The sequence below is a fragment of the Patagioenas fasciata genome, chromosome 2, assembly GCF_037038585.1.
Source record: "Patagioenas fasciata isolate bPatFas1 chromosome 2, bPatFas1.hap1, whole genome shotgun sequence".
NCBI classification, from domain to species: domain Eukaryota; kingdom Metazoa; phylum Chordata; class Aves; order Columbiformes; family Columbidae; genus Patagioenas; species Patagioenas fasciata.
In genome coordinates, this window is record NC_092521.1 from 55,104,084 (window position 1) to 55,121,967 (window position 17,884).

General features: G+C 36.8%; 1 protein-coding gene across 4 annotated transcripts in view; it reads left to right on the forward strand.

The window, feature by feature from the left end:
- The window catches only part of ANKRD12 (ankyrin repeat domain 12), a 64,243-nt gene that overhangs the window by 34,490 nt on the left and 11,869 nt on the right, over nt 1-17,884 (forward strand). For 3 of the 4 annotated variants that reach the window (XM_065830570.2, XM_071804243.1, XM_065830572.2), the window contains 5 exons: nt 4,193-4,339; nt 5,238-5,438; nt 9,538-9,680; nt 11,013-11,166; nt 12,085-16,766. In XM_065830570.2, coding sequence (XP_065686642.1) covers nt 4,193-4,339; nt 5,238-5,438; nt 9,538-9,680; nt 11,013-11,166; nt 12,085-16,766 — 5,327 coding nt within the window. The remainder of the gene's footprint in view (nt 1-4,192; nt 4,340-5,237; nt 5,439-9,537; nt 9,681-11,012; nt 11,167-12,084; nt 16,767-17,884) is intronic. The other variant, XM_065830571.2, reaches the window with a different exon arrangement.

Here is a 17,884-nt window from a genome sequence, read left to right on the forward strand (position 1 = left end):
TACTTGTGCTTTTCATAGTTGCAGAGCTGATTTGGGCTCATAAAGGGTCTGCTTACACTGTTACTGCTTGCTGGATTTGGACTTACTGTTCAACTATGACTCTTTAACTTTTCTTTTGGCCAGAGGCAGGGAAGTGAAAGTGATTTTGTGTGTGTATGTGTGTGTTGGTTTGGTTCAATAAATATGCCATACACTTTAGTATTTACCACAACAGTACTTTGATATCTCTGCAGTGTACGGTGAGGTCTCTTCATTGCATTCTGATCTTTCTCTGTCACTGAGGACAGCAAGCAGCAGTTTATTTTCAGAATAACTTCAGTCAGATTACCACAGTCGCACAGATTTCTGTAACTCTGTCTCTCTTAACTTTGTCATCTGCAGAACTGATCATCTTTGATCTGTCTTTTTTTGGTGATACACGTATTAGGCTTTTGTTGTATATCACACAATCTTATAACTTCCTTAGAAGCATTTATTTCAAGCAGTTCATATTTTAGCTTCTCATGGCCCTATTTCTTAATCCTGTTATTCCTTACAATTTGCACTATGGTGAGGGTTTTACACAAAATGAGACTATCATGAGCCCTGAAGTTTGAATTTGGTCTTTTTGCTTTGTTTCCTGTTTCCACTAAGGTGGTTTTTATACCAAATGGAATATTCTGTTAGTTTGGCATGATCTGTTTCAAGAAATGCATGTTATATTATTTAATAATTCATTTTCCTAAAACATCTATGAAAACCTTCACTGGGAATTTGTAATTTACCCAAATAAAAAGAGAACAAACCAACCACACATTAAAAAAAACAACAAAAACCACAAACAGATATATTTTTGGTTGCCTTAGGACATACTCTGTTATGCGTAAGTTCTCCTAAACTGATTGCCATTGATTCTGGTGGTTCTCATGCCAGTACATTCGAGTACTATGAGTGAATTTAGTGACGTTTTTCTACAAATAAGTCCTCAAATGCACCTAAATCACTGTTGCACACAACCTGGCTATTTTTAAATTTTTTTTTTTTTTTTTTTTTAAAGTGTTATGTGGAAAACTTTCATTGCAAAAGTAAAATCTTCAAAGGAATGTTTTTTTCAGGCAGATTAGTCAAGATCATTGATCATGAAGCCGCTTGAAGAGTTTTTATTTTTTCAATAACAAGTAAGAAATTCCCCAATGCTCTATTTCTAGCTGCTGAAGAACACGCACACACAAAAAAAGGGATTGGACAGTGAATATTAAAAAAAAAAGTAATCCATAGGCTTTGAAAACAAAATGCTCAAAATGTAAAAAAACAAAACAAAACAAAAAACCAACCAACCAACAACAACCCACAAGAAACCCCAAAAAAACCCAAACCAACAGCAACAAAACCCACACAAACCAACAAAGACCCACACACAAGTGATTGACTTTAACAGTCAATATTATACATGAAATTCTACGTAAACTTAATCTCTTAAACTGATACTATTCTTCTATTAGGGAACTTATTACTGTTCAAATTGCATAAACATCAAGTACAGAGCTGCAAAATTTTTCTTTTACCACAAGATATAAAGAATATCTCATCAATTACTTCTATAAGAGGGATCTTGCTTCTTTTTTAAACATGATGGATAAATTTATAGGTTTTTTTATAATATGTACATAGGTCTGTAACATTCTATTCTTAAAATAGTATTGTTGATAATTGTTCAGTCTGTAAAATCACGTATTTCTCTTTTGGTCACTATGGGATCCAAGATGTGCACAGAAAATGAGTTGAGAGGAAATGAATGAAACAAGGAGGGCCACAGAAAGAGCCCAAAGCAGAAGTGGAAAAAACCCAAACATAAAAAAAGAGTCAGTTTGGGGCTTAATGAAACGTGGAATAGCATGGTTAAGAACCTCAAATGGACTTAAGCTTCTAATTTGTAATTTTTATTATTTTTTTTGTCTCTCTGCAGAAGGTCAGTGAAGTTTGCCTTAGTGGAGTCTTCTGTTTTAAGATTTTCTGGTTTTGAAGATAACTTATTTTTTTTTAAGTGAAGTTTTAATCATATAAATGCTTGAGGTTGACATTTAGGAAAAGAAACTGGGAGACCAATATAATCATGGGGCAGTAATAAAAAGAGAGACCCCCCACCCCCTACTGTGACTTAGCTTAATTGCATTTCCACATTTTTTTATTAGTATGGTCTAAAATACTAAGATTAAATAAAACTGGCTGAATAGTGTCTCTTCAGGTGGTAATAGGTCATAGTAAGAATAAGATGAAATAACTTATTATACAAAGAGCTAAAGATATCAGTCTGGCAACCAGGCTTGTTTAACTGATAGTTAAAATCCCCAACCAAGCCTCAACCAATTCCCAGCCGAATTCCAGCATTTTAGTATGGCCAAGTCCAGTTAAGCAGTCCAACATATTTCCCCTGCCTTGCTTTCATTTATTACATATTTCTTGTAATTTTTAAATCTCAGCTTTGTTTTGTGTTTTTGCTTGTTTTATGCGAGTTAGCGCATCATCCAGCCACAGAGGAGAAGCAGCAGGCAATAGACATCCTTACTGAACTCTGTCTTTGCCTTCAGTTATCCAGCCTGGAGCGTGAACTGGGATTATCTGTGGCCATAGAATCCAGAGTCCTGTCCAACTGTTAGAGACCCTTTGAGTAGATAGTAGGGAGGCTTCCAAAAGGAGAACATGCAGTAGAGTGAACAGGATCTCTGGAAAACCTGGGCTTTTAGGGAAGGAAACCAACGTAATTATTTGCTCAGAGTTTGGAGGTGGTGTTTCTGTTGGCTGAGTCAGTTGGAATGTTCTTCAGACCATTCCTTCTTGACAGTGGTGGTTGGAATTGTTTTTTAACTCTTTCAAAAATTTTAATTCCCAATCACCTAATTGGTGACTAAGGTTCCTTGAGCCATCTTTTTATGTACAGTGTGTTTATAATCAAGTTGTAGTCTTAGGAGCTTGGAGGAAAAAGTCTTGGGAGCTCAGAGGAAAAAGGTGGACATTGTAGATCTAAGATATAAGTAATATAAGCTGCCTACAAGATGTAAAATGTTGAATTTGATAAGAACTCGTTAAGACAGAAAAAGAGCAGTTGCCTGGAAAGGTGAGATAATTAAAAGAAATTAATGGTCTTCACTACATATTAATGCAACTAATATGTCTCTAGAAAATACAGTTAAACAATAATCACCAGGTAGGGTGATCTTTGGAAAACAGTTGTACCAAAAGAAATTTGATGCATTGAGAGTTTGTACTTGTTTGATATTAAGGTCATTAGTTACTGCTCGAGTTAAAAGTTATTTAGTCAAAGTCCCTTAATCAAAAATCAATTGTTTTCTGTCATATTTTAACATAATGCCTGTGTTTGGTTTATAAGACCTTTATACAGAGAAACAAAGGAAGATCTTCTGAAAAGGTTGGAAGCTGTAGACCGAAGTTTTCAAATTACACAAACAAAATTCTAGTTTTGAAATTATTTGGGTATTAAAAAGTCTGATTTCAGAGCACATTTAACCGATCTGAAGATCTGTGAGAGTTTGTAGATACTCAGTAACTTTAGAAATGATCATTTGAACTCCTGGTTTAAAACTGGGACATGAAATTTTAAACAACTTCTGTAAATTTTGATAAAAAGGAAGAAGTTATATATAAAATAACTGTATGTTTTTGAAGGATATGAATATTGGAGAAGTTGTTTCTCTAAAGTGAAGTAAAAGGCTGAATTTGAGAGAAACAATCTTTTATCCAATTACCTAACAAATACCAGTATTGAAAAGTCTTTTCCTGTTTTTTAACATGGTGTCTTCAGAGAAGTAGAATAGAGCACAGTCTTGGATCTATATTCAAGGCTGAAAGTTGAGTAGCTGATCTTACAGAATTTTTTAGGCACCTGACTTGATTCTCTGAAAATTAAAGTTGTGACATGGACAGTCTTCCTGCTGTGAAACAGGTTTTTCATCTTTTAGAACTTCTAGTAACCCTTCTTACAGCTTTAAGTACTTTAACTCAGTAGCTTATTATCCTCATGTGATTAGAATGGGTAACCAAAAGTAATGCAAATGCAGTAAATTAAAGATGCAATTTCTGGTTTTCATCACCTGACACCAATCACTGGTTCACATACCTTAAAAGGGTGTTTTTATTTCTAGAAAAATGTTTTAATGGAACAGCAGTTTGAGCTTTTCAATGTTAACATTTCCAGAGAAGGAAGGTCCGGAGAAAAAGAAAATGAAGAAGGATGCTGGAAATAAGAAATCAACACCAGTTAGCATTCTTTTTGGTTATCCTCTGTCAGAGCGCAAACAGATGGCACTTCTCATGCAGATGACAGCAAGAGACAACAGTCCAGGTGATCTTACAAAGTTAACAGTTTTCTTCCTCATGCCTGTTTAATTCCGTCCCAATCAGAATATTTTGAACGCTGATGCTTTTCAGCAGTCCTTGATTTTTATTGAGTTTTTAAATTATTCATAATTTTCATTGACAAGTAATGTGATGAAGAATCTTGACCTTCTCTATTTGCATGCAAAGTCTGCATTATGATAGCTGTAAAACCTGAAAATCTCTTTTCTTTCTTTGATTCTTTTTCCCTCTCAAACCCTGTTCCACGTGTTATCTAAAAACTGAAATGTTAACTGTTTTTTGTGAAGTTTAAGTACTATCTCATTGTCTCAATTTGGAGCAGGTTTGTAAGTTAGAAGGAAACTGGATAATTTCCTTAAGACTTAATGGGAAAGAGGAGACACCTTGGTTTTTAATTCAGAACTTCAAATTGTCCTTGGTCCAGGTGTACTTAGTCTTTACTATCCAGTTCACCCCAAAACATTTATGTTGGCACTGCTGAGGGAGTGCATGGAGTACAATACATAGACAGTAATTCCTTAGACTGACATCCCACTACATAAAAATATAGTGGAATTGTGCTGGAGGAAGGGGATACAGAGTAGATGCATGGTGATGCTTTCTTTTGTTTCAGCACAATTCATACCAGAGTATGTGAACCTTGTAGTTTGGATAGACTTCATTTGTCATTGGAACCTACTTTAAAAATAGTGAGATTTTGCAAAACACACTTTGCACATTGCAAATAGACATGGTGTTGGTACATGTGAAGTGTCAAATACATGCTTTACTTAAATATAATTATTCACTTGATTATTGTCATCTTTGAATGCAAGTGTTAAAATTAGGTGAAGTAAAATAGTAATAAATAATTTACAGTGACTGTTTAAAAACTTTTCTTGTAGATTCCAACTTAAATCATCCCTTACAAACAACACCAGCACAAAAGAAAACTCCAAACTCTTCTTCAAGACAAAAAGACAAAGTTAACAAGAGAAATGAACGAGGGGAAACTCCTCTACATATGGCAGCAATTCGAGGGGATGTTAAACAGGTTAAGGAGCTAATCAGTTTAGGTGCAAATGTGAATGTAAAAGATTTTGCAGGTAAGTTAATACATATTCTTTTAAGTGCACAAATTCAAATTTAATGTTGAAGTTGTTATCAAAGGTTTAATTGCAGCTCATGCCAAATGCAAATGAATAAGATAACTTTAAACTTATTAGAAATTCTCAAGTCACATTTTTTATTTCTGATGGCAGTGATAGTACTGGGACACTATGGTACATAGTATGTTATTAGAACAGTATACTAATACCTGGAGGTTTCAGTTGTAGCAAAGGCCTTTGCATTCTAAGTATTTACAAAAATGTGTGCACAGTTACAGAACTTTGTAGAATTATACTAGGCGAAGTCAGCAATAGATAAGGGGATTGTAGGCTATGTGAGGAGGTGCAAAGTTTAGTAACAGTGAAGGTGGTAAAACGTTAATGTACATTGACTTGTTACTGGGATAGCTGGTATGCACCAATGCAGATGAGTGTAGTATAGCTTGCACTTGTCATCTGGTCCTGCTAGATTAATGATAGTTTTGGTATGTCAGTATTTGCTGTGATTTCAGCACCGATGGATGAACTTTAAGGTAAGTTGTAACTTGTACCATATTTTAGTATCATTTGGTATCTTTCTTCATAGTCTTTTTGTCTATAAGACTGAAGTTTTCTGGCAAATTTTTGCCTGTTTTGATAGTCTCACAGTAGTTATGTTTCTACATGTTCTAGTAAAAAATCTCCAGCAGAGTAAATATGAGATCCTCAAAGTAGTGCTTTTGCAGAAGATAGAACCTGCAGTTTTGAGTTCAGTAGCTACCAGTTGTGGATTGGCCAGGCACCAAATTAAATGCATTTACATACCGAGATATGCCAAAGTACTTGCTGTTTTCTCCTCAGCCAGTGTAAGAGGGCATAAGACATAGGAGCTGGGGTACTGGATAGAGATTTAGTGCATAGAAGGAGGTTGGGGTAATGAGGGATAAAGCGGAATGAAAGGAAGGCTAAATCAGAGGATAAAGGGGTTGGGTGAGGTACAGACATTGTTGTGGGGTTGAGATTTAAGAGACATCTATAAAAAGAATTCAGTAGATGTTTAACAGCATAACTAACTACTCCTAATACTCTTCCTCTTAACATTAGCTCTAAACTCTGGCTTTTTTGCATCCACAGTAGAAGTGAATCATGGGAAAGTGAGGAAGTAAATATAAGAAAGGGCCTTGTTGCTTCTTTTTTTTTCCAAGAAGACTGTGCTCTCAATGTGAAGGGTAATACTGAAGAAAAGGTGACAAAATTTGTGGGGAACTGCTGGCATCCCAAGGGAATAAAGATAATACTGAGATTCCTCAGTAGTGTAATTACATGGCAGCACTAGCAGTTTCAAGTTTTTAGAGGCATTGCATAATAGAAGCAAAAATATAATAAAGGTCTGAGTGAGAATTTTAACTAGACCTACATCAAAGCTTGCTGAAGAGGCGTGGTTTATGGGTGTGAATGATTATAGCGAGAATGATATTCTCAGTGGGAATGGATGAGAGGCCCCAGTGGGAGAAATCAAAAACTATATGGTACGGTTAGTTGCCAGCTCAAACTTGACATGAAGATAAGATATTAATGAGATGGACTAAAACCTTGATTTTAGGTAAGAATCAGTAATTTCTTGGGTTACAGAGGGTTGCTGAATTTGTGTTTGATGATCAGGCTGCCCAGGACTGGCATGTAGAAGAAGAAAAGAAAAGAAGCAGAAGAACCCTGTGAGATCTTCAGAGAAGCTGAGAGAGGAGATGAGTTTGTTGACAGGAGCAATTTTAGAAAAGGAGAGGTTCAGGGAAGGACAGAGGCATGGAAATCACAGGGAGAATAGAAACACTTTGAGAGAAGTTGTGGGTTAACCTTGGCTGGCTGCCAGATGCCCACCCAGCTGCTCTCTTACACCATCTTCTCAACAGGGCAGGGGAAGAAAATAAGATGGGGAAAAGCTCTTGTGAGTTGAGTTAAAGACTGTTTAATAATAAAGTGAAAGCTGCATGTGCAAGCAAAGGAAAAAGAGGAATTCATTCACTACTTCCTATCAGCAGGAAAATGTCCAGCCACTTCCTGAGAAATAGGGTGTCAGCAGGTGTTGTGGTTGCTTAGGAAGACAAATGCCATAACTACGAATATCGCTCCTTCCTTCTCATTTCCCTGAGCTTTTATTGCTGACCATGGCATATGGTGTAGAATATACCTTTGGTCAGTCTGAGTCAGCTGTCCTGGCTATGTCCCCTCCCAGCCTTTTGCCCAGCGGGAGGGAGAAAGCCCTGATACTGTGCAAGCATTGTTCAGCAGTAGCCAAAACACTGGAGTGTTATGAATGCTGTTTTAGTCCCAAATGCACAGCACTGTATGGGCTGTTATGAAGTTAACTCTGTAGCTTCATCCCAGACTGGCCTAATACAGATGTATTTTAAAGCAAATTTTAAAACAAATTTTACAGGTGGATGAAAGGATGAGGAGAATGGCTGAGACCTGATTCTGAGAATCAACTGTGAGCAAGTCATTAAAGACCTCATTCAGGACTCTGGAGGAGGTGTTGGGGATCAAGTTTAGAATTACTTTTCCATTGGTAATCCAAAGCAAGAAGCAGAGGTGGCTGAGCTTCAGAACCCCGTGGAGAGGAAGAAATCATGAACGGGAGGAGGATTTGAGTAGTGAGTCATAAGTGGAGAAAGAGAATAATTTAGGATGCAGTGAAGTTTAGAGAATTGGAGATTTTTAGTTAAGAATTTGGCAGAACTAAAGGAGCAGAAAATGAATTTGTAATGGAGGAAGTAACCCTGCTCATGGGATATCTGCCAAAGTGGTATCTGCTGTGTGAGAACGAGAGTAAAGGAAACGGATGTTGAGAGCAAGCCAGGACTGGAGTTGGCAGGCTGGACATTGTGATAGGGTAGAAAAGCAAAGCAGTGAAACATGGAGAGGAGTGAATTATGGAGAGAATTAATAAGAGGAAAGACAACAGGGATCAGAGGGCTGAGCATACAAGAGTGTCATCATTGTGGGTGGCTGAAAGGCAAACAACAAGAAAATGGAAAGAAGGAGGTGGTAGCCAGGCAGTCTTCAAAGTGAATGACCTAAATGATGACTGGAGAGGAAATCCAGTATATGAAGATTTGAAAGAAGTGTTTTGCTGTAGAATAAGGTAGAATCAAGGTAGAATATTTTTTCTTTTCTTTTTTTTCTTTTCTTTAGCATTTTATTTATTTAAATAAGTAGTAGGTGTGAAGTTGAGTGAGAGATGAAAGTGAGGAATTACCTTACTGAGGCATTAGATAAATTAGGGGTTTCTTGTATCTCTTAATGGATGTAGAAGACCATTACTGATTAGACACAGTGTTCAAGTGAATAAACTCTTCTGGACTTGCACTGGTTATGTTGGAAACAAAAGCTGAATGTCTTCCTAGAACTGGGCTTTAAGAAGGCATCGACAGCAGGCTAAAAGTTCAGAGCAACGATGAAGTAGAAGACATCAAGTTGGGGTGAGGAGATTGAGGTAATGAATATAGTGTGTGGGGGTTGATCACCATCTTCAGTTGATGCTCTGCTACACAAAATGAGCATTGAACTTCAAATTATCAATTTGAAAATCAAAATTGCTAAAAATGACTAATATTCTAGGAGGTATCAGGAATAAGTTCTATGCCAATATTTAGTAATAGCTTGCTATCTAGACTAATATCTGCTGAATGATCTTAGTGATTCCCGGTGTATGTTCAGTTGCTCTAAAGGAGTACTGGTTATGATAATTTGCCATACTTATTCTTTCCAATAGTGTGGTTTTCAAACTGCTTCCATATAGAACAATGTTACCTATGCTCACAAGTTGAAGAATTTCTAACATGGTTAGCCTGGGGATTTTGTGACAGATTTTGCCTGATAGTATTTCATCAGTGATTTCTGTGTTCAATTTAATCACAGTAAAATTTGTAAGTTGTCATGAATTTTAAAGTTGATAAAGCATGTGTTATTCATCAGATGGATGGCATTACTGTCCTGCCAACTACTGTGTGTGAGTGTATTTTGAAATATTTCAAGGCAATAGAGATTTCCAGCACAGGAGAAAAAAACAAACATAAATCGTTGACCTTTCAAATGTACTTAACATTCTTCACTGTAGGCTGGACGCCACTGCACGAAGCTTGTAATGTTGGTTACTACGATGTTGCTAAAGTCCTGATAGCAGCAGGAGCCGACGTGAACACCCAGGGCTTGGATGACGATACACCTCTTCATGATTCTGCTAGTAGTGGGCATAGAAATGTGAGTGTGCTGAGAGAATGGGAGAGGAATAAATAAGCTGTGTTCAGTCTTTAGAACAAATCCTAACTGTCCTGATTGCTGTCATATGGTTTTACAGTTCTGCTTCTGCTGTTTTGGAGGCATCTTGAAGTTGCTTTGGCTTTCTTTGTTTCATCTTGGTTTTTTATCCTACTTCTATTGCCAGATATTTTCCACTAGAACCTGTTTTGGTAAATATTTAAAAGTTTCACTTTTGCTATTTTAATAAATAAACATTTTAATGACTTTGAGAGACTTCAACTGCATACAATTCTCAAAAATGTCTCCAAACAGTATACTGTGGGCTTATAGCTATACAAAAATATTTAAAGGTAAATATCCTACATTTATTTTTATATATTTATTTATGGACTTTGAAATAGAGCACTGATGTATATATATTCTTAATGTTTTTTTAAACATCTACCAGTAATGACTTAGCAGAGAAGATAAATGAAGCATGTAGGTGTTTTACATTAATTTCTGGATTTGTTCTTGTTTTCTGCAAACTAGATGCAGAAGTTACTCTGCTCTCCCTTTATCTCTCTTTTCTTTCATTACTATGTGTGTGTTCTGTTGTATAAAGAAAAAAAAAAAAAATCCTTAAATCAAGTATACCTTCCAAAGCAGATGTTCAGTTTGAAAGGATGTTCTGGAAAGGCTAGAGAATTTAATGGTGATAATCTGACTGTGAAATTTTTATTAGTTGTTTAGGAACTGTTTCTCATGAATATCTAAACAACAGTGGGTCTTTAGATTGAACTTGCATACAATTGTAGTGGACTTTTGGAGGACAGTACCTCTTGCTTGTCTGGTCTCAGTCAGTGTACATATCTGTGACCATCTCACTAGCATTATGTGCTGTAAAAATTCTGAAATTTCATATTAACATGTCGACTGTCTGCTATATTTCCCCATTCTTTGCATGTAGGGCAATGAAAAAGGAGCCCATACTGGATGCTGTCCTGAAAATGCAGTTGCCTTGGTATCATTGTAACTTCAACAACATTTTGCCCTTGATGCTGGGGAAATAGCTGATTTTGCTGGATTGTATTCAGTTGCAGATGGGGGTAGTTTGTTCTTCCAGTGAGATACTTGGATCTCTGTCAGGCCTTTTCTGAAATGCTGTGGAAACCAATAGTAGTGCTACTTGGAAAACCTTTCCTGTTCCTTAAAGTTAAGTGCTATAAAATTTGGAGCAAGGAGGTGAATCAAGTGCAGAGGAATAGAGAGCTTGGTGTGCAGTGGAAGGTTTTTGTGCTGGTCAAATAACATTGTGGAAAACCTAAAAAATGCATTTATTTTATGCTGCAGATTGTGAAGCTGTTGCTTCGACATGGTGGAAATCCATTTCAAGCCAATAAGCATGGAGAGAGACCTGTTGATGTTGCTGAAACTGAAGAGTTGGAAATGCTATTGAAAAGGGAGGTGCCCATCTCTGATGATGAGGACAGTTGCTCAGGTAAAAGTAAGCATTTAATTGCATACTTCAAGTGCATCAGTTCTCCTGTAGTGGTTTTAATCTTTTGCAAGGTGTTGGCTATTATGATTTGCTGCAGATAGCAATTGCTATTGCTAAGGTTGTTTTCCACTTCTAGTTTTAGAGGTAGTTTTTGAATCTTTCGATTGAATCTAGTTACCTGAAATGTTTACTCTAACTGTTTTTTTCTTCTCTTGCTCTCTAATAAACCCTTTCCACTCTCCAAACCAAACCTACCGTGGAATGGTGGTTTTACCAGAGAAAGAGAGAAAGATTCCATATTTATTATGATACAAAGTGGTTTCTGAGAGGTCTTCCTGGGGGAAAATATCCCCAAAATCACTTATTTCACATCCTTAGTAGATGAATTGAGAGTTAGCATCTCACATGGGTGTATAACTTAGTTAACACCTACTCAGTAAAGTTCCTGCAAGTGTTGGAATCCCTTGTTTGTGAAGGTGACCAGAGAGTTGCTTATGTGGAGGCAGGAATTCCTGGCCCCTTCTGTATTACTGCAGATTCAGGAGCAGGTATCACCTCTTGGGGCACAGAAAGAACTATTTTCTCCTTGGAAGCAAAAGATTCTTGACCATAAGTAAGTTGTTTGAGTGCCACGCAGGAGGTTTTTGTTCTGCTTTCACAGAATCTTCAGGAATTCAGATTTTTGAATAAAATAAATTAGGTGGATTGAAAACTGGCTGAATAGCCAGCCCCAGAGAGTGGTGATCAATGTCACAAAGTTTAGTTGGAGGCCAGAAACTAGCAGTGTACCTCAGGGGTCAATACTGGGTCCAGTCTTGTTTAATTTCCAGCAGTATGACTGCTGAACTGAACTATTTTGTCCTGAGCTAATGTGTGAACAATGTCCCATCAGTATTCAACTAATTTTTGGTTTTCTCATTCTAGATTCTGAAGAAGCTCCATCTGTAAATCCTTCTAGTGTAGAGGGGAATGTTGATTCAGAAGCAGAAAAGGACTCTGTAGCCAATGACAGTAAACAAATGGTCCCTAGTAAGGTACCACTTCCATCTGCTCTTGATGAGTATGAGTTTAAAGATGATGACGAAGATGAAATGAAAAAAATGATTGATGACAGACATATTCTTAGAAAAGACCTAAGGAAAGAGGATGAGACTGAAGTTGACAAGAACAGCTTATTTGTGAAACAAGAAAAAGTCGTCTTTTCAAAATCATTTAAAAGCAAAAAGCAGAAACCATCTAGAGTTCTGTATTCAAGCTCTGAAAGTTCAGATGAAGAAATTCTTCAGGACAAGAAGATAGTCTCTCCTTGCTCGATTTCAGAGACTTCAAATTCTGATGTAAGAGCGAAGAAAGAATATATGGTTGCAAATGAACACAAGCAAAAGGGCAAAGTTAAAAGGAAAGTTAAAAATCAGAGCAAAAATAAAGAGAATCAAGAACTAAAGCAAGAAAAAGAAAATGCTAGAGTAACAAATATAACTACTTCCGGGTTAGATTCATTAGATAAAACTAGAGAGGAAGAAAGCTTTAAGAAGTCTTTCACCCCAAAAGAAGATTCTTCTTTACAACTATTTCATATTACTGCTGGCAAATCTCCAAAGCATCCCTGTGGATTAAGTGAAAAGCAGTCAACACCATTAAAGCAAGAAAACACCAAAACTTGTTTATCGCCAGGAGGTTCTGAAATATCATTGCAATCTGAAGTAGTTCGGTATGATCACAACACTGATCCTGAATATCTAGTAGAAAGTTCTAGTGGCAAATCTTGCAAGCACAGAGAAAAAAGCAAACACCATCAGAAAGATTTTCACTTAGAATTTGGTGAAAAATCTAGTCCTAAAATTAAAGAGGAAGATAATAGCTCAACATTTGAGAATTCAGAGTATACTCTAAGAAAGATTGACAAGGAAGGTAAAACACTTAAAAAGCATAAATTAAGGCACAAAGAAAAAGAAAAGGACAAGCATAAAAAGGAACAGGATGGGGAAAAAGAAAAACATAAACATAAAGATGTTAAAGAAGTTCAAAGAAGTATTGAGTTTGACAGAGAATTTTGGAAAGAGAACTTTTTCAAAAGTGATGAAAATGAAGATATGTTATTAAATATAGAACATGAATCTCTGTCTTCAGACAGAAAATCAAAGCTAGAAAAAGCTGTGGCAAAAGAAGATAAGTTAGTTAAGGAGAGACAGTTCCAGAAAGAGAGAAATGCTAAAGAGGAGAAAGAGAAGAACAAAAAGGAAAACGAGAAGTTTCTCAAGGATGAAAAAATAAAAGATACAAAAGAAGAAAAAGAAATTATGCTTGCAGATAAAGAAATTGAATTGTTCTGTTTTGGTGTTAAAGATGAGGGAGCCAGCATTCATTTGATAGAAAAAGAAACAGATACTGAAAAGCAGGAAAAGAATTTAAAGGAAAATAAGGAAAAGACTGAAAAGCGAACCTCAGCCAAAGAAAAAGATGTTGAAAAGACAGAAAGAAGAAGTGGAGAAAAAGATAAAAAGGTAAAACATGAATACAAGACAGAGAAAGAAAAAGCAGAAGTAAATGAAAATATAGAGAAATTAAAGGAGAAGCCCAGTTTCCAGCAAGCAGAAAGATGCCATAAGGAAAATGATAAAATAAAAAGCACAGGTACTCTTAAAAAGCTTGATGATAAAGAAAGAAATAAAGAAAAAACTGATAAGAAGCATGAAAAGGAAAAGGCTGATAAAGACAGACATTGGTCTGAAAGCAAAGAAAAACACTCTACTGAAAGAAAAGCCAAACAATTTGAAAAAGAATCTGAATATACTAAATCAGAAAAAAATAGAACAAAAGAAAAGGAACTTGAAAAAAAAGACAAATCCAAAGACAAGGAGATCTCGACATTGGCAAACTCAAAACACATGCAAGAGGATAGGAGATGCAATATTACAGAAAGTAATAAAACAGTGCATGACAAACTGTCATCTTTGAAAGAAAAAACAAAGGATGAGTTATTGAAAACTCCAGATGGTAGAGAGAAAGATAAAAAAGATAAAGATATAGACCGATACAAGGAGAGAGACAAGCATAAAGATAAACCGCATCAAAGTAGTTTACCTAAACTAAAACTCGAACAGGAGAAACTTAAGCCTAAACCAGCTCCTGCACCAAAGGATGCTCGACCTAAAGAGAAAAGATTAGTCAATGATGATTTAATGCAAACTAGTTTTGAAAGAATGCTTAGCCTTAAAGATCTGGAAATAGAGCAGTGGCATAGAAAACATAAAGAAAAAATAAAACAGAAAGAGAAGGAACGTTTAAGAAACCGCACTTGTTTAGAACTTAACAAGATGAAAGAAAAACCAAAACACTCATTAGCTGATGCAAAAAGCAAAGAACTGATTCGTTCAAAAAGCTCAGAGTTGCCAGATGTTTGCATGAAGGAAAAACAGCTAAAAGATGCTACAAGCAATAGATCGCAATCAGTAGATGCGAGAAGTGTCAATGTTATAAAGCCTTCCTTGGTTTTAGATAATTTCAATAGATCCCCCAGATCAGAAAGTGAAAAGACAGGTCTGAGCTCCAGGTCAGTGTCCATGGTTTCAGTTGCAAGCTCTGAGGATTCTTGCCATACCACAGTAACAACTCCAAGGCCTGTGGCTGAATATGACTCAGACTTCATGCTAGAAGGTTCTGATTCCCAAATGTCTTTTTCACAATCGCCGTTTTTGGCAAGTGCTAAATCACCAGCCCTTCTTGAAAAAGAGACTGATGGTCTTGCTGAGTTGCCAGATCGCATTAAGCCACCTTTTGCAAACAGGCTTCCACCAGCGTACATTAGATCAGCATCTGTTGAAGATGTTAAACTGGTTTTAAATGAACCTAGACCTGTTGTAGAGGTCCGAAGATGCAGTATGCCTGCTGCTGTTTCTGAACACAGCAAACTGCCTCGAGTAGCAGAAGAAAATAATCAGAATGCTCTTCCGTCCGTTCAGACTTATGCTAGCACTTCTCCTAAACCAGAATTACCGTGTAGCATGATGGAAAGAGATTTTCAAAGTGGTATGTCTGGTTTGCAGTCAAACTTCACATCATCTCTGACCGGGGCTGCTAGCAACAAGCAGGCAACAATGGGTACAAGTACCATTAAAAATACTTCTCAGATGAGTCTTTCAGAAGACTGTAATACACATTTAGAGCCATGTAGTCAAAGTGGTGTAAGTCAGCAAACCAAACCATGGGATGTGCCTTTTGAAAGACTTAATTCATTAAACAATGAGTTTAACAGCTCAGGGTATGTTGTATCAGAGCAAGATAATAACAGTGTTATAACAATGCATAATTCTGAAAATGGGACAATAAAAGAGCAACAAGTATCTGAATTTTTGCCTCAGCATGCTGAAATCAAGGGATGTTCCAGTTCTCAAGAGTCTACATTGGTTTTGCCTTCACAATCGCCTTGTTCTTTAGCTGTCCAGCCACTCCCAGATGTGTCTAAGCACATTTCCTTACCAGGCATTAGCAGTCAAGATCTGTCATTTGTACAACAAAATCTAGTTCAAACTGCAACTACTTTGGATACAGATGCTACTAATACCAGTGAGCTAGAAAATGCTTTCTACCCTTCAAACATTAAGAAGGCTGATGCACACATTGCTGTATATTCTGAGAGCTCTGTGAAGGATATTTCACAGTGTTATGAAAGGGTGAATGATTTACCTGTGGTGCCATTAGAAAAAGATATTCCTGAAGGTGATAGCAGTTCACAATTAAATATAAATTCGTACACATTCAGTAAACTTGTTTGTAAGAATGCTCAGAGTGAAATGGATAGTAACACAGCAGAAACTTCAGACATTAGAAATGAAAAAGCCCAACAAGAAAAGTTTGGTTTGGTGCATGTTGTTGATAATAAAACAGATGTTGATCTCAGTGAACTAAGTTCAGGAGTGTCAAAGGGAATTGTGAACGAATCAGCTAATAAAAAACCCTGCACTGTAGACAGAGAAAATGTGTTGACAGCTGATCCACCACAGTACTCCTCTTTATCTAATTTGGAAAACAGTTCACAACAGGTTACACAGGAAGAGGTGCATAAATACAGCCAGATAGTTAAACTAGAAGATGAAAATTCTGAGGATCAGAAAATGGAACAGCAAGAAGTACCTCAAAGAATTACGAGGAACAGAGCAAATATACTTGCTAACCAGGGTAAGCAGAATCCTGTTGGCTGCATGCAAACATCAGAAAAAGAGTCTGAATCGTCAGCATCTCTGAAAGCAAGGATTAGATTAACTGAAGAGGATGATGCTCAGATACATCATCCACGTAAAAGAAAGGTGTCGCGTGTGCCTCAGCCTGTGCAAGCAAACCCTTCTTTACTGCAAGCTAAGGAGAAAACCCAGCAGTCGCTGGCAGCTATTGTTGATTCTTTGAAACTTGAAGAGATTCAGCCATACAGTTCGGAGAGAGCAAACCCGTATTTTGAATACTTGCACATAAGAAAAAAAATAGAAGAGAAGCGTAAACTACTGTGCAGTGTTATTCCTCAGGCACCTCAATATTATGATGAATACGTGACCTTCAATGGCTCATACCTGCTGGATGGCAATCCTTTGAGCAAGATATGCATCCCAACTGTAAGTAACACGATCTTTAAATATACAGTACAATGAAACTCATGTTTTGGGTTTATTTTTCTAACTTTCATATTTTTCCTAACTTGCTTATGAATACTTGTGCTGAAAATAGTAAATTAACATACATCAAGTTAATATTGACCAGTAGTGTCATATTTGAAAGCCCCATTCAGTGGAAATATAAACAGGCATTATGAGACAAACCATCATGTATGACACCTGTAAAAGGCACACAAATATCATATTTCAAAGTAGACAAATATTATATTCAAAAGTATTTACTACTACCCTTTCAAGAGTGAAGTTGGTTGTTGAGAGCTTCTCCAAATTTCTGCTGGCAGTAATTTGGTTTAAACTAATTATTCAAAGCTGTTTCATTTGGAAGGGGAGTGGATGTGCGGTACTTCAAAATATTAAGTCTGTCTCCAGATGTTTTAAGTAGGAAAGTGCCTGCTTGCTATCTCAGTTCCTTCTTAATACATTTAAGAGCAGCAGATATAACCTGCTGTGTCCCGGCTTTTGTAATCCATCAAGTCAGCGTTCTGAATTTTATTTAATAGTGGGAAATCCTTTTCACTGAAGAATATCCATAGTTCAGGGACACTTGTTCAGTTTTAAGCTATCCATAGTCTGTCGTGGGTATGTTCCTGATGACAGCTGTGAAGGAGGTCCGTGCAATGCAGAACATAGGATCATAAAATAGTGTAGAATCATTTTGGTTGGAAGAGACCCTCAGGGTCATCAAGTCCAACCGTAGCCTAACTCTTAGCACTAAATAATTGGCTTAAGTGCAGTTAGTATTCCTGTTTGCTGTGGATGTGCCCCTCAGGGGGGCTCACAATAACATGGTCACTGCTGGTCTCTGTTTTGAAGTCAGCATGATCACGGTAGCACTTGAATTGTGCTTCCTTTCTGTGCTCCTTAGCACAATTCATTCTGTGCTTATTGTTCTACGTGGGGGGATAGGGGAGACCTGAAACATTGTGCATTGAGGCTTTTCTGAAGGACTGTTAATCCTGGGAGTAGAAGGAGCTTTTCTATTTTTCCCCCCCGTTATCTGATCCACTTAAACTGCTCTCGTCCTGAGATAAAATGTATTAGCTTAAACCTGTTTGAAT